At 36.4% G+C, this 18,077-nt stretch overlaps 1 protein-coding gene across 6 annotated transcripts in view; it reads left to right on the plus strand.

Moving 5' to 3' along the window:
* The window catches only part of ptprua (protein tyrosine phosphatase receptor type Ua), a 322,971-nt gene that overhangs the window by 207,600 nt on the left and 97,294 nt on the right, over positions 1-18,077 (plus strand). For all 6 annotated transcript variants that reach the window (XM_055219240.2, XM_055219242.2, XM_055219243.2 and 3 more), the window contains exon 8: positions 5,241-5,564. In XM_055219240.2, the coding sequence (XP_055075215.1) occupies positions 5,241-5,564 (324 nt within the window). The remainder of the gene's footprint in view (positions 1-5,240; positions 5,565-18,077) is intronic.

Raw genomic sequence — 18,077 nt, forward strand, 5'->3', positions numbered from 1 at the left:
TTACAAGGTGTTTGGTTTCATTTGTTTATTTTATTTCAAATATTTTTGCCTTGCTTCAGCCTAGACGTCTGGGCTATGTATGCATGGCTAAGTCTTTTAAATGCAAAATTGCTTGCAGGGTTTTTCTTGCTCTAGCTGTACTACTGTATGCCTTTAGTCATATTCAACATTTTTGAATTAGGGCTGCAAATCAATCGTCATATATGTGTGTGTACTGTGTATAATAATTATGTATATGTAAATACACATACATGCATGTATACTTTTAAGTTAAATATATATTCATATGTATATATACTGTAATATAAATGATATATAAATATAAAAATATACATTTCTTAAATATATACACATGCATGTGTGTGCATTTATATACACACAATTATTATACACAGTACACACACATATATGACGTAAACAAAAACGTTTATTCTGCAAACGATGCGCTATGCAGTCCTATTTGGAATAGCACATTTCAGCATAAATTGTTTTGCAGTCTGTCACAATGCATAATGCAGACTTTGCTAAAGAGGCGATCATTGAAAGACAGAGTAGTTAAAAGCTATAATTTGACACAAAAGCTATACACAACGCTCAGGGCTCTTGCTTGTTTTGCATGCGAAGGTGGCAATCCTAAAAGGAATATTAACAGAAAATGGCCTTTACAACAGTCACCAGCTATTTCTGTTTGGGTTTTTGAAAAGAGTGGGGTACTTCAGTGGATATGTCTGACTAACATCGCTTACAACACCTTTAATTTGTGATATTTTCAAGTTCTTTGTATGCCTTATTGGGAAAGGGTGGTGAAAGGTTGACAGGGAAGCTTTTGGTGGAGATAAAGGAGCAGGATCGGCAAAAGGCCTTCGAGACAGGAGTCAAACTCGGGTTGTTGTGGGCACCCTGGCACTAACCACAGAGCTATCAATGCTGACACAACACCTTTAATTCTGAGGGTCAGACAGAGCATAGAAAATGCAACACAAAAGCTTAAACTTTTGGCTTAAAGAATAAATCCACTTTCATAAAAAATCCTGATAATTTACTCACCCCCATGTTATCCAAGATGTTGATGTCTTTCTTTGTGCAGTCGAGAAGAAATTCAGTTTTTTGAGGAAAACATTCCAGAATTTTTCTGACAGTTTACAGTTTCAATCCAGCTTTAAAGGGCTCTAAATGATCCCAACCGAGGCATTATGTAGCAAAACGGTCGTCATTAAAAATAAAAAATATGTACTTTTAAACCACAACTTATCGCCCAACCCAGTATCACAAAATTACGTACCTATAGTCACCTAAATTTTTGAGTCTTTTCCTTTTTGCGTGAACATGTCACACATTTCTGTTTACGTGTCACTGTCACGTATTTGTTACTAAACTGTTTTGTCCTATTTTCTTACCATTGTTGCTTTAGTTCAGGGTTAGATTTACATAAAATGACATCCTTACCCAAACCCAACTCTAACACTAATGCCATGTGACAATGGTTTAAAAATCATAAAATATAAAAAATAAATAATGAAAAAAGGTATAAACCAATACTTAAAGTGACATCCTAATGCAAACACAAACCTAAACCTAAACCGAAGCGTCAATGTATATTACAGTTGAGTAATATACAGTGAAATACAGCGGGAAAATAACTACTTAACACATCAGCGTTTTTATCAGTAAGGGGATTTCTAGGTAGGCTATTGACACAAAATTTCCACCAGATGTAGGCATCAAGCCAAATATTGAATTCATACAAAGAAATCAGAACATTTAAGTATACAAGTTGAGTCATAATAAATAAAGTGAAATGACACAGGGAATAAATATTGAACACACTTTATTTAATACTTTGTAGAAAAGCCTTTGTTGGTGATTACAGCTTCCAGAAGACAAGCTTCTAACTTGTATACTTAAATGTTCTGATTTCTTTGTATTAATTCAACATTTGGCTTAACGGCTACATCTGGTGGAAATTCTGCCTCAATAGCCACCCAGAAATCTCCCTACTGACAAAAATGCTGACGTGTCAAATACTTATTTTCCCCACTGTATGTGACAGTGACACATAAATAGAAATGTCTGACATATTCACACAAAAAGGCAGAAAAAGGTGTCAGTGTCACGGAAAAGTCTCATAAATTTATGTGACTATAGGTATATCATTTTTCTGATACAGGATTGTATCGTCTTGCACTAGCCGCATGATGTGCCAGCTTGACCTTACGTATTACATAATCACATCGGAAGGTCAGGCATGACGTATGCGAAGCTACCGCTTCAGTGTTTACAAGTCTGGAGAAAGAGGAGCATTCAGATGTTTTTGTATGTGAAATGATACTAATTCATGTCATTAGCTACGTTTACATGGACACATTTTGCCTCCATCGGATTAAAATCCTTCCGATTAATAAATCCTATCATAGCGTTTACATGAACCCTTAATAATGTGATCGGATTGATGTGCGTGTTTATATGACACAAGATTTAAATCAGATTTGATCATTTGACATGCGCACATTGCACAAATATACCTTCACGCCGTTTCATGATTTGCTTTGTGCCTCACTGATTATAAAGCAGCAGCAAAAACACCCATTCACGTGTGCCCAAAAAGCGTATTTTACTTCACGCAGTACTGCAGAGACCATTCGCGAGAGCGAGTCCAAACACACGCGTTTGTGGATCAGAGAATAAATCATGGACTGACCGGACAACGCTTGTATCACTTTATGGGGAATTGGAAGGATAATAGGAACAAGATGAACAAGACAATCACTTCTTGTAACTTCCTTCAACAAAACAAACTGGAGTTATTTGCCTCACATGTCATTACGCCAATTCTACGTCATTGCACGTGTGCATATGCTCCACACTCCCGTCCTGTAGGTGGCGGAAATGCGCCTTTCAGTGGGTTTGCCAACCGCCATTAAAAAAGGAAAAGAAGATAGCACATGCGCAGAGCGTCCCAGTTTCAGTTATCCATCCGATCAAGTGTATACATGTCATTTTGAGCGGATTACAAAAGGTATAAACCACCCCTAACAAGCGGATGAGAATTTTAATCAGATTGGCACTTTTTAGTCTGATTGAGGTGTTTACATGGAGCATTTTTATTCAGATTGATCATTTAAACGTATTACAAATGTCCATGTAAACGCAGCTAGTGTGTCCATTTATTATTTAAAATGGTCCGCAAGTGTGCATTTTACAGATGTAACACGCAACCTTTCAAAGTAATTGCGTAATACGTAAGGTTGAGCTGGCACGTCACACAGTTAGTTCAAGACGAGAAGTTGTTGTTTAAAAGTACATATTTTTTCGCTAGATAAGACCTTTATGCCTCGGTTGGGATCATTTAGAGCCCTTTGAAGCTACATTGAAACGGTTGGGTCTGTTGAGGTCCACTAAAGTCCACTATATGGAGAAAAATCCTGGAATGTTTTCCTCAAATAACGTAATTTCTAAACATAAGCATCTTGGATGACATTATCTGGATTTTTGTTTATGAAAGTGGAATATTACTTTAAAGAAAAAGCGATACTATCGTTGGACCGCAGGGAATTGAATAAATGAATAATACAAAATAAATAAAAGTCCAATCTCAACGTGTGAGTTAAGAACTGTATACGTACATAACCACATTCACTGATTGTAATAAGGCAGCATTGGTCATCATCAGACAAAATGTTTGTGTGTGAGGAAAACTTGACCAGCTGTGGTATAAATGTACTTGTGTTAGACCCTTGTGTTTGGACTTTGTAATATATCACTGTCAAAGTTGCTCTGAGACTCTATTCATCTTGTTCAACACATCAGAGGAGAATACAGTACCTGAATAAACTTTATACTGCATACATGTGTCTGTGAAGTAGATACTGTGTATTTTATTTTTGCTATCTCACAGTTCTAGAGGCAGTTATTGCTTTACTTCCCTTATGTTTGCATCTGTATGTGTGAGATTTGCTGTATTTGTGTTATTACGCTGCGTAATTTGATATGCATATCTTTAAATATTCATATTGTAATATTGTGTTTACCTGTTTCTCGGTGCAGAGTTATTATTATGTGGGTATATTGATAACAAACCTTATTACAGCATATTGAGTTCTCACAGATTGTATACTGAGAATGTAGTCATTTATACATTTATTAAAGAATATATTTACAAATCCTCTTGATATCATACATGTGCCTATATAATGTACTGTGTTTTGATAAGCTGGTGTAAATCATTCTGACCGATGGCTTTTAGAAAACGTGTTTAACTCATTCACCGCCAGCCTTTTTGAGAAAAGTTGCCCACCTGCATTTTTGTGATTTTAACAAAATTTTCACAAAATTCCTTGCAGGAAAAATCATTTTCTATAAATATATAAACATACAAATTATATTTAATTAAAGAACACACCCTCTGCTTTCAAACAAGCAATAAACAAACAAACAAACAAACAAAATGGGGAAAAAACTTTCATTATAAATGTACTTTTTCTACTTAATTTAACCACTGAAATATCGATATTTCTCTTCAAAAATACAACATTTTGAGCAAAAAGCTTTAAAAATTGCGTTTTTGTAAAGGAATTTATGTTAGAGATCAGACTCAGAATGACTATCAAACATAAAGGCAGTTAAAATAACCATTAAATCTTTTTAACTTCCGTTTTTGATAAATTCGATTTGGCGCCATCTGTTGGATAAAAGCGGTATTACACTTTCACTTTGAAATTCGTCCAGAAAAGCATATTTATTAGTTATATATGAACTCATACATGACGAGATAACTCGTCAATGGCGGTGAATGAGTTAAAAACAGCCATTATTTGTCATGCAAATAATGCCAGCGTGAAATAAACAGTAGGTTCATTTTCTTCATGAAATATATCATTTCTCATTGTTATCTTTTATGGGTTTAGCAAAGACAGGAATTCAAGGAATCCTGTGCGATATGACTGCTAGTAGATGCTGTTTATCTATTATATGACATATACAATTTATGACTCACCAGGACTGAATTACAGGTTGTACCTTCTGTTTCCATATCATGTGTTTTCCTTGGGTAATTTAGGGGGTGTATTTATTTATTAAGTGGTATATGCCAATATACATTTGAAAGAAAACAAGTGATGGTAATGGCAAATTCAATTAAAAACCCTCAATTTTTACGCTCACTTGAAGTGTTTTTTTTCCGCGAAAAAGACTTGCGAATAATACTGACGAAAAGCACTACACAATGTCTCTATTTTGTCCAGAGCCCATGCGTCCCCTCCGAGGTTTGACGGCTACAGAGATTCAGTCCCGTCAGCTGCTGCTTCAGTGGGAGCCGGTGGGCTACAACCTGACGCGCTGTCACACCTACTCCCTGTCACTGTGCTACCGTTACTCAACAGCCACCGGGGGTGGAGCCGGGGGCAATAACGCCACCGTGAGGGAGTGTCTGTCGGTTGAGAGAAACACCTCACGTTTTACGCTCAGAGATCTGCCACCGTTTCATGCCGTGCACGTGAGACTGGCACTGGCCAATCCAGAGGGCAAGAAAGAGAGCCGGGAGGTGACCTTTCAGACAGACGAAGACAGTGAGTACTTTTTTATTCACTTGAAGGAATAGTCATAGTTCTGTCATAGTTTACTCACCCTAATGCCATCACACAGGCATATGACTTTCTTTATTCTTATAAAAATATGTGGTTATCCTTATATGCTCCAAAAAGCACATTTGTCATAAATGTAATCCGAACAACTCTATCTGCAAATGTCTTCTGGAGCCAAACTACAACAAACACAGATGAGCGCTACATTCAGATATGCCGACATGTTTATTCCCTCAGATCTCATTGGTTCTTATTGAAAGGCTGTTGGGAAGTCCACTCTTGCTTAGTCCAGTAGTTCAGTCCAGGTCGGATTTTCCTGCATGGCCGAGGGGTTGTTGGGATGTGGGGAGTAAATTTCATCTGGTCATCAAACATCACCCGCAAGTTTCTAGCAGGCTTGATAGGTTTCAGAGTTAAGGATCCAAGTAAAGTGCTGTTTTCCTTGGCACGGTCAAAAACAATCCTTTCATAAAATGACCTGTCCATCCAGTCTGAAAAACACACGATAATTAATTTAACTTGCTGTCCTAGAAAAAAAAGAGCTTAAAGTGATAGTTCACTTTAAAATGAAAATTCTGTCATCAATTTCTCATCCTCATGTTGTTCTAAACCTGTATGAAATTATTTTTTCTGATAAACACAAAAGAAGATATTTTGAGAAATGATGGTAAACACACAGCAGTAAGTGACCATAGACTTACATAGTAGGAATAAAAAAAATGATGAAATTTAATGAGTACTGTCAACTGTGTGCTTACCATCATTTATCAAAAATTTTCTTAGTCATTTATCACAATACTTCCAAAATATTTTTTTCTACTATGGAAGTCAATGGTCACTATATGCTGTGTGTTTACCATCATTTCTCAAAATATCTTCTTTTGTGTTCATCAGAAAAAAAATTCATACAGGTTTAGAACAACATGAGGATGAGTAAATGATGACAGAATTTTCATTTTAAAGTGAACTATCCCTTTAATACTTGAACTTACCTTAAGATCTGAGAATTAGTAGTATCAAAACATTATCTAAAACTTTACCGAAAGGATAATATTTTTACAAGTACAATTTTCAAAGTACGGTTTTAATTTGCTAAGCAATCAGTTGTATTATGGCACTTTGTATTTGTGTTGATCAGTTAGATTAAAGTAATTTTGAAGAGCACCTATTTCATTGCTAAAAAAAATGTTTTTTCTGTATTTGGTATAATACAATGTGTTCACGTGGTTTGATGGTTAAATAAACACATTATTTTCCACATACCGTACATTTTTGTAGCTCCAGATTTCACTCTCTTCCTGAAACGCACGGATTTGAAAAGCTCTGTGTCCCAGATTGGCCAGCTAATCTGTACGTTGTGATTGGTAGGGCTGTGCAAAAATATCGATACAGCTTACTATCGTGATAAATTTTTCCACGAAAGTGTATCGATATTTCAATCTCTACTATCGATTTTTTTTTTTTACGGTACACTAAGCTCACAGTTCGATCTGTATCTCGATGCTTGGTTCGCGATACGATACACATCATGGTTTTTTATTAACTATTTCAGTAATTTTTTTGTTGTACATAAAACTTAATAAAGAATTTTAACATTTTAAGGCTTAACTGAACCTTCTGTACTGCAGGTCTGTCACTGAAAAAAGGGAAATTTTTACATAAAATTAGAATTAAGGGACTTAGCAGGGGTGTTGTTAGATATAAAGCTGTACTGGGGCACAGGCCTCCTATTTTTTTCTGACTATTTGAAAGCGTAACACTTCTATACAATGCCCTTTGCTTAACACATTATTCCTACATGTATTTAAAAATAATTAAGTATCATGTTCATTATACTTAACATGAACATTGTCAACATGTTTGGAGGCATAAATGGCATAAAAGGTTTGGAAATGAACATATTTTCTTGCACAGTTGCATTTTACATTATACAATTATAACAATGATTAATAACTTATTTTTTATAACTTTTTTACAAGAATATTTTTAGAATAACACTATTTTAAGAAACCAGTCATTTTATGACTGCTATACTTAAATAGTTTTAGTCAAAGTTACTGCCAACTGTGTCCTTCAGCTAGTGAACTAAATATTAATTTCATATCTGAAAATACAGAATAGTATAACTCATACAAGTGTTGATTTTTTCAGCAACAATGCAAATCTATAGACTTGACAGAGGTTTACATGAGATTTTTCCTCTAATGTTTAAGACTTGACTGGTTGAGGATTAAACTCCCTTAAACTCATCATCTCTCATTTCTGCTTCCTGCTTTGCACAAAACATTTCTGATGTCCACCTACAGAAGCCAATAGTGATGGAGTCAAAATAAGATTATATTATTATTTGGAAACTTACTTTAGTTTTGTTATGTTTTCATAAGATATCTCAATCGCGTGGTGTGACTTTTGTATGTAGCTGTGCGCGCGGCTGAACGGACAGAAGCGCGCATCTCAACATGTTTTGGTGCCTGTACGCATCCGTGAGATTGATTAAGATTCCCGTCGAGTGATATGAAAACAAAATGCTGCCAGACGTTGGACTTAAAAGATGACGGGGCATTATCTATATCAATTTCTATTTCTACCGAAGTCGTGTTGCTGACCTTCAGTTCAATCTGCAGGTGATTCAAGCGATGTCTGTGTGACTGCGGTGAAGCACAGGTGACGGGTCAACGAATAAAATTAAAAGAACGTCATCGTATAAATATCCCCATCATCCATGATTCAACATTGTGTCATTTTTGTACTGCGAAGTATCGTTACATCCCTAATATTTTTATAAACCCATCAAATCCCTCTGTGTGCATCAAACAACCTCCTCTGCCGCTGCTGTAGTTGTCGCTGTCCAGTTGTCTGTCATATACAGTCAGTTAGCAGGAGTGAGAAATGTCAGAAGATTCAAAAATTTTGATGTCAAAGCCGACGTGTGGAAGCATTTTGGATAAAAAAAAAGTATACAAATTCAGCTCCGTTATTATATTTTTGATAAAAAAGAAAAAGTATTGCAATGTATTGCAACATGCAATGTATTGTATCGTATCATGATACATTGTATCATGACTCATGTATCGTGATACGTATCGTATCGTGAGGCCCTTGCCAATACTCAGCCCTAGTGACTGGTCTGAATCCCTCTGACGTCAGTCGGAAATGTGACGCTCTTTATCATGTTTGAAAGATTCGGTCACAATACAATACTAACAGCAGTTAACTTACAGGCTGTGAATCAAAGCGGAAGGAATTATGATAATGTCGGTTTTGTCCACATAACCAATCCCAGGAAGTAAACTGTTGCCTACAATCCGTGTGTTTGTTGTAGTCCAAGAAAAGTATGTTGGAAACGACAACTCATATCATTGTTTACTTTGGGGTTTGTACCTTTTGCATATCATTAACATGTACTAATACACACTTACACACCAAATGGAAAAATCATGAATTGGACCACTGGTGCTCTTTAAAATGTAAAACTGCATTTAAAAGGCAGATAATGCTAATTCTGTCATCTCAGGTTCTCTTTGCGTGCTCAAGGCTTTTCACACATTCACTGTAATGAAATATAAAAAGCCTAGTATTAAATTTTGAATTGAAAAATGTAAAAAAAAAAAATTACTCTCTTAACTCTTGACAATTTATTTTGCCTTTATTATTTCTGTATGATGTGTAAAAAAATAAAATCATGGTTGTTGCGGTTGCTTGTTATCCATGCGGTCGGATTGTCAGTAGCGCGGTAATACGGGATTGTGGTTACCGCGACAGCCCTGGTAATAACTAGCTTCCAGTAATGACACCACCTTGGACTCACATGAGAGTTTTAGCGTAGTAAGCGTTCGTTGTCATAGGTACGTTGTGCAGTGATTCTCGAATCATGAATCATTCGTGAATCATGAGATGGCCTTGTTGTTTTTCTTACAATATTGCATCAATTACCTCTTTGAATGATGCATTCACTTTTGGGGGGTTTAAAGTCAGAATTTGTTCCATGATCCCTGTTTTCTCCCATAATAAGCTTGGAAGAGCAAGGACATTTACTAAAATAACTCCAAATGTGTTCATCTGAAAGATGATGGACATACTGTATGTATCTCGGATCATGGGGTCATTTTGATATCTGGCTGGAGTATCGCTTGAGGCGCATTTTCTTTACAAGAAGCTCTTAAGCAGAAATATAACTGCAATGAGCAGTCATAAGCCTGAACACATACCTGTACAATAGGGCTGCATAGATTTATGCGCTCATGACACACATGACAGCCGGTTATTAAAGACAATTGGTTTAAGCAGTTAACATTCACGAGGGCTCCAGACGCTGAACGCTTGTTTGTTTATATTGCTTCACGGTTACTGCGTGGTTTTACTGTCAAGATTAGATTTCATGTTGACAAACTATACATCAGTTTAATGGTATAAGCCTCACGCATCAATTTTAGATCCTCATTTTACAATGTAGGTTGTTAGTTAAGGTTCAGATTATTTTGACCAGTAGGTGGTCTTAAAATGTTGCACATTCTAATTCATTGCACATAAAACATTTAAAAAAAAACTTGTTTAGCATCCTGGCACAAAGTTGATTGGTTTTAGAATATAATATTTTAGATGTGTGCCAATTTTTTACCAAACATGTCAGCAATAGAATACTAGTATGTTAAGAACGACTGCATGCCTTTAATGTTTGTCCCCTAATAAATCACTCAGATTCAGTTCCCATATTAGCAGCAGTCATATGATTACACTTATTTTCTGCATCTTTCCTGAGTTTGATTAAACTTGCATTTACCCCGAGGTATTTTTCTTCATGGGTCAGTACACACAACCCATCCATCTTTGCTAAGGCATGCATTTATCCGAATAATAATGATGTGGCGACCACACCAGGGCTCAGTCTGCCTGCAGTCCTCAAACCCCAATTATAGCAACAACACAAATATTGACTCACCGAATACCGCGTCTCAGCATAATTAAATGCAAGATCATATTTTAAAATGAAAGTATATGAAAAATTAATCAGCCAATGCCACCAGCCAAACGAGAGTAAAGATTTTTGCCTATTTCTGCATTTCTATTATTCTGCACGCCGAGCCGCATTCTCATGCAAATACGTTAAGATTAAACCCTCAGAGGTCAAGTGAAAATCTCCATGTCTGAAAATGAACCGCTGCTTGAGATGAATGCTTTCCATTTATCATTTTCATAAATTGAAAACATCCTTTCTGTTGCTTTTATTTATTTAAATGTTCTTCAGTGTGTTTTTTCCCCTACGGCGATAGTGTTTGTTTATGTTAGATGTGTTTGGTTAATTGAAAACAACATCACAAATGCAAGTGTAGTAAAAGAATTAGTCCTAGAAAGACACACACACACACACACACACACACAGAGAGAGAGAGAGAGAGAGAGAGAGAGAGAGAGAGAGAGAGAGAGAGAGAGAGAGAGAGAGAGAGAGAGAGACGTTAACGTTTAACCACCCTTATTACAAAAAACAAAGATTTCAGTGTTAAACAAAATTAAGAAAAAGTTATGTTAAAACAACCATACAAAAAGAAAACAAAATATAACAATATGATATCACAATTGAATGTAAATTTGCAAACAACCATTAATTTCAGTTTCACATTTGCACTGAATGAATCCCCAGATAAAATTAAAAGTCTCTGGGCTCTATTTTAACGATCTGAAACGCAAGTCCGAAGCGCAAAGCACAAGTGACTGTTGCTATTTTCCCGGCGGGAGAAATAAGTCTTGCGCCGGGCGCAAATCAATAAGGGGTTGGTCTGAAGTAGGTTCATTATTCATAGGTGTGGTTTGGGCGTAACGTCAAATAAACCAATCAGAACGCTATCCAACATTCCCTTTAAACGCAAGGGCGCAAGTTCCATGGCGGGTTGCTATTATTATAACGGATTTGACAGGCGCACGTCAGGAGCAGTTCACAGCCACGGAGACCAACATTCTTGTAAGAGCAGTCAAAGACAGAGAAGTTGTTTTGTATGGGGATAGGAGAAACCCACCCAAATCAGCGTCGGTTAAACAGGCGTGAGAGGAAATAGCCACAATTGTCTCATCAGCTGCGCCAAGCACTACAATGATGTCAGGAGACGGGGAGATCCCAAGCTTGCCAGCATAAATCGGGCACGCCGGGCACACAGGAGGACATCGCTGCGTCCACCCTCACCGCTGAAAGGGTTTGGGGGCTTTGAAATCGGACACAAGAAACGCAAGCAAGGTCCAACCCCAAAGTACACTTACAAATCAAGTTCACATACATGAAGGTCTCTTATGAAAACATTTTAATTATTATTTAGATAAAATAAACATAATACAGCCACACAACAAACTTATGAAAATATTTTAATCGTTATTTGCATGAGAATTGTTTAACGCTGCCACACAAAATAAATAAAAACTATCACCACAATGCTCACCACAATGATTTCCCTTATCTCATGTATTACAATTTTTTATTGTAACAATTAATGATTTAATGATTTCCCTTATCTTATATTTTTTTATTGTAACAATTTATGATTTGCAAAAATAACTCTTGCATCTGTGTAGATTAGATAAGCAATGCGCGTTGTGCACGCTATACATTATGGTCAAGCATGCGCCCTTAAAATAGCAAAATGAACCACGCGCAACGCGCCACTGACTTTAGACTAGTTTTTTTTGGTTAGTAGCGCAATTGTTTTTTGAAACTGCAAAATAGCATGAGAGATGGTTTGCGCCGGAGCACGCCTCTTTTTTTGCGCTGAACCGCCCAGGGAGCGCAAGTTCATTCCCTAGTTTACCGACGTGCGTCTGTGGAGGGAAAAACCCGCTGTGCGCCAGTGCAAAATACGAAATGATACATGCGTCACTGACAAAGTCAATTGCGCTGGCTGCAAGATAGGGCCCTCTAGTTCTTTGACCAGGTTATAATATATGCGTATTCCACTTTTAACTTTGATTTATTTAAACCTTTTAGGATTGCTATCACATCAGTTGACACAATGTTATTTTGTGTAAAATAAAAAGTGTGCGCGTGGTTTATGGTTTAAAAACACATTGTTTTTGTTATTCCTGAAATGCACAGATTTCGTACAAAACTCATAGATCTGAAAAGCGCTGTGTCCCTGATTGGCCAGCTTATCTGTACGTTGTGATTGGCCTGAATACCTCTGACGTCAGGTGGAAATGTGACTCTCCTTACCATGTTTGAAAGATTCGGTCACTATGCAATGCTAACAGGAGTTAACTTACAGGCTGTATTTTAGAAGCGGGAGAAATTATGATAATGTTGGTCTTGTCTACTTCAACAGGACCAGGAAGTAAACTGTTGCCTATAATCCGTGTGTTTGTTGTAGTCAAAGAATAGAGATTTACGTTGGAAACGATACTCGCATCATCGTTTACTTTGGGGTTTGTACCTTTTGCGTATACTAATACACACTTACACACCAAAGGAAATTTTAAATCGTGATTCGGGCCATTGGTGCTCTTTAATCTTACTTTTACGTGAAACCCATATTTCCATTTTTGCCTGGCCACACAAAAAAATGGATCTGCTTTCTGTTTTTGTTATATTTTGGCCCATAAATGAAAACTGTAGGTAAAAATGCCTCTCCTAAAACTGTACACCGTTCTTCCAATTGAGAGAGCAGCGGCACAAGGGGTTAAGGTGTGCTCTATGTCTGTTTGTAGCTATTAAACCATGCACATATCTCCACTGAAGGTCTCCAGACCTTTTTTCAATGGGAGGTTTGTACAAGATTCTCCAGCAACCTTTGGGGAAGAACCTGATCCTAAAAGCTTCTGCTATTTAAATTCCTTGATTCCTGAAACTTTCACACATGTAATATACAGTGCCTTTCTCCCCGTTTACTAAAAAGGTCCAGCTCAGGGGTTTTGAAAGTCAGCAAGGCCCTCACTTTTTCTTCAAAGGCTTCTATGGTCTTAGTTCAGGGAGTTGTGTCCAATGAGCGTTTAAAATCCGTTGATAGACAATCCAGAATCTCCTTCACCAGCCTTTGCATCAGACAAATTGACCTAAATCCAAGCTTAGATGCCAGCATTTCATCCTTCCGATGTTAGAAAATGTCAAATATTTGTCATTTGTGCAGTCTTTAGACCATTCTTCATTGAAGGTGATTTTAAAATCTTTAAGTCAATAATAGAATTGTACAGCAAGTGGGTGATTCTCACGAAAACTTGGTTTTAAAAATGTCAAGCATGAAAATGTAAAAATTGCTTAAATTTACATTTTTTCCCAGCAGACATTGAAAAACAAAGTCTGGAGTAAATGGGAACATTAATTTAAAAACTTTTACTTATCATTTAACACTTTTTGTAACATAATTTAAAAAATTAGCCCTAAAAAATCTCATTACCGCAACAGTCAGAAAACATCAACACTGACATATTTTCAAAATGACATGACAAACCTGAAAGAACATAATTTGGAGATTCTGCACATGCATTTAAAATCAAAGTATTATGCTTCTATTAATTAAATTAACATTTAATAAGCATCTGTTGCGGTAATGATAATCAAAATGTCGTGTAAGCATTCTGACAAGACAATATTTCAAATTAACTGTAAAAAAATGATCTTACCTGGTAGCCATCTTGAAGTAACTGGTCCATGTGCTTGGTCACTCAAAATCAAACTTTATTAAAATTCTGTGTGCTTAAACTGTTCTCAAAAAGTGTTGCGGAGGATGAGAACATCAGGCATGGACACATCATTTTCCTAATTTTTCTTCATTATTATTATACATGAATATTCAGTAAAAAAAATTCTGTCATCTAAAGTAGTCTAGCAAAACATACATTTATTTTTTTTTCTTAATATTTTTGTGTTAATTTGATTAAATTACAACATAACGCATGTTCAAACACAGCCGGACACATTGCGGTAATGAGAATTTCAGCAGAAAATGAGATAAAATTTACAATTATAAATTCTTTTGTTGAAATCACACATTGTGCAAGGTAGAACACAGTATTGTGTTAATTCTGATGCTTTTTAATGTTACTATATTACACATTTTAAAGCTAAAATCATTAGTGCCGTGGTGTTTCAATGGTTTCGTGAGAATCACCCAAGTGCATCTTTTGTTCATCTTTAGAACAGAGCCCTTGCAAACCCGTGATGTGTTTTGTGATATTTAAAGTCTTCCAGGCGTTTAGCACTGAATGGTAGAATGAGGTCAGTCCAGACAAATCAACGTTTGAATATACATAAGAAAGAAAGAGAGAGAGAGAAAGAAAGAAAGAAAAAGAGATGAGGTGTTGAAGGTGCGCTCAATAATCAAAAGCCTCACCGGAAATCTTCCAGATTTTTATAGAGGAGTGAAGGTAAAATATTAACCAATATATGCACATCCATACGCTTCTGTTGTCTAAAGTTTTAGAATTTTTATTACTAAAAGTTTGGGGTGGCCGATATGGCCAAAATATTATATCATGACATAAGTACTTTTATATCAGGATAATGATACCTCTACACAGTTATTTTTCATCCTAAAAAAGGACAAAACAAACAAACAAAACTCACGCTCAATGAAATAGAAAAAATATAAAGCCCAATTTCTTACTATTAAAGGTACAAAAGTGATTTAATCAAGAGAGATTTTCTCTCACTACTGTTTGATTAACATGAATGACAGACAGAGCAATATTAGGTACAAAATGTTAGGTTGTGTTTAACCCAGGGCTGGGTAACTATTGGACAGAACACATTTCTGGGTTAAAACAAACCATTTTGGGGGTCATTTTAACCCAGAAATGTGTTCTGTCCCATATTTACCCAGCCCTGGGTTAAAAACAAGCCAATATTTGAGTGTAGATCCATATTAAGTGCAGATCCATACGCTCGGCATGCGTTTTTTTCAATTGTTATTTTCTCTCAAGACCTAAATGGCCATGTTAAGGAGGATACTAACTGCCAAAGATGGGCATTTGGACTCAAATTTGACATATTTAAGGCCAATAAAGTGGCAAAAAATGCTTACAAACCCAATAAGCAGCAGTTAAGTTTGCGCCTACTCTCACACAGAAACAGTGCGCACATATAGACCCCTTCACAGTTCACGTCACAGGTGGTTCCCACTGCGCATCATTACAGCAGATTGAGCTGCGTACTATTCGGTATCGTCGAAAATGCCTACTTGGGTCGTGGGCTTTGAAAATCGCACTAGGTCTGCCGTTAAGTTTTTCGGGATTCCTGCAGAATCTCAAAAACAAAAAATACAACATCTGTGGCTGTAAGCAATTAAACGTGCAGACTGGGACCACGCAAAGATCAAAGAGGCTTGTGTTTGTAGTGCTCACTTCATTTGTGGTAAGTCATAATTTTTCAGCCCTGTTAAATTAAATTATAAAGCCTGGATGGTATGAACAGTTTGACCTCATGCTGCGTGCGCACCTGATAGTCATTCAATGTTTACAAACCTTGAAGGGGTCTATAGCCCAGTTGTTTGTGTTTCAACCGCTTAAAATAATTTGTTTTGATTATATATGTGTGCAACGTTAAGTCCAAATGGTCCAAAATCTGTATCAGTTAACACATTTCTAGCGGTTTATCATACCTACCGGTTTATCACCAACCCCTACTAAAAGCAAATCTTGCTTATAATAATAGTGAATTAAAATGAATAATAGCACATTGCTCAGAGTTCATGGTTTATGCCAAAATAGCTGTCAGAAAAAACTATAACAAACAACTTTTCCAATTTGCTTAAAAACTAAGACATGATCAATATAGTTGACTTCAGTGGTATATATACAAAAATACATCAATAATGATCTAAATATGCAAACTTTGCATTGTTTTAAAATGCTAACAAGAGTCACACAACAGCTTGCATGTATAAATATGTTTATATTTTATAACACATGTGAAAGATTTTGATTATTGATTCGTACAAGCATTTTAACAAAACACACTGGACTAATATTGAATCTGGAGATTTGGACTAAGTGTCTGGTTTAAATCCATTGTTAGTCAAGACTAAATTGAAAACATTCACGTGTTCCTAATCTTTTGAATTCACCTTCATGGTGCTTTTTGTCTTTCTTCTCCGGATGGATACATTTAAACCATATCCATATATTTAGACGCATGTCAATAGTCGCCTCAACTGCATACAGAGCTGCACAGACCGACTGACATGGAAAGCATTGTGAGATCAGACTGCTTGTTATGCTTTCGAATGGATCTCGCCAATTTGTCTGTGCAACGCGGCCTAAAGTTAAGAACAAGGGCCCCCCTAATGGTTCGGGCCCTAAGCAGCTTGCGTACCCAGCGTTAAGGGAGGATCATCTCAGACATTCACGCATTTGGAGATGCTTTATTCCAAAGCAACTTACAGTGCATAACAAAGTGTACATTTATATCAGTATGTCCATTTCAATGGTTCAAACGCTTGACCTTTTGTGCTCCTAATGCAATACTCTACCACTGAGCTATACAGGAGCACCACATCATGCCTGTAAAAGAGTCTCGACTGCTGTATGCTGAACGGTGAATTATGCTTATGCTGTATGCGTACCGCCAGCGTCTCTTTCAATGAGGTTGTTAGGAGGCGTTCCTAATTCTCGTTGCCCAATATAAAGGGCAGTTGAACTTTAAGGGCGTTATTTTAACGATCATTATTTAAAGGGCACGGCGCAAGTGCACTTATGTCTTGTCCGAATCCACTTCTGCTAGTTTAACGATGAGAAATATGGCCTATAGGCCTGGCGCACAGCCTAAAACCGATGTTGCTATTATCGTAATGAGTAATGGGTGTGTTTTGGGCGTAACGTGCAATAAACCAATGATAGTCTCATCTCCCATCTCCTTTAACTCATTCACTGCCATTGACGAGTTATCTCGTCATTTATGAGTTCATATTTAACTAATAAATATGCCTTTCTGGACGAATTTCAAAGTGAAAGTGTAATACCGCTTTTAAACCGAATTTATCAAAAACGGAAGTTAAAAAGATTTAATGATTTATTTTAACTGCCTTTATGTTTGATAGTCCTTCTGAGTCTGATCTCTAACATAAATTTCTTTACAAAAACACAATTTTTTAAGCTTTTTGCTCAAAATGTTGTATTTTTTAAGAGAAATATCCATATTTCAGTGGTTAAATTAAGTAGAAAAAGTAAATATATAATGAACCGTTTTTTCCCCACTTTGTTTGTTTGTTTGTTTGTTTATTGTTTGTTTGAAAGCAGAGGGTGTGTTCTTTAATTTGATATAATTTGTATGTTTATATATTTATAGAAAATAATTTTTCCTGCAAGGAATTTTGTGAAAATTTTGTTAAAATCACAAAAATGCAGGTGGGCAACTTTTCTCAAAAAGGCTGGCGGTGATTGAGTTAAAAGCCAGTATGTGTTTGCGCCATGCCGATTCCCTATTTACATGGTGGAGCATGTAAGCGGAGGAAGAGGACCACCAATTTAAGATTGATGTTAAAAAATTGGTTTGTTCATTGAAAGAAATGTGCACAAAATGCATTTGCA

This window comes from Misgurnus anguillicaudatus, chromosome 20, assembly GCF_027580225.2.
Source record: "Misgurnus anguillicaudatus chromosome 20, ASM2758022v2, whole genome shotgun sequence".
Lineage (NCBI taxonomy): Eukaryota > Metazoa > Chordata > Actinopteri > Cypriniformes > Cobitidae > Misgurnus > Misgurnus anguillicaudatus.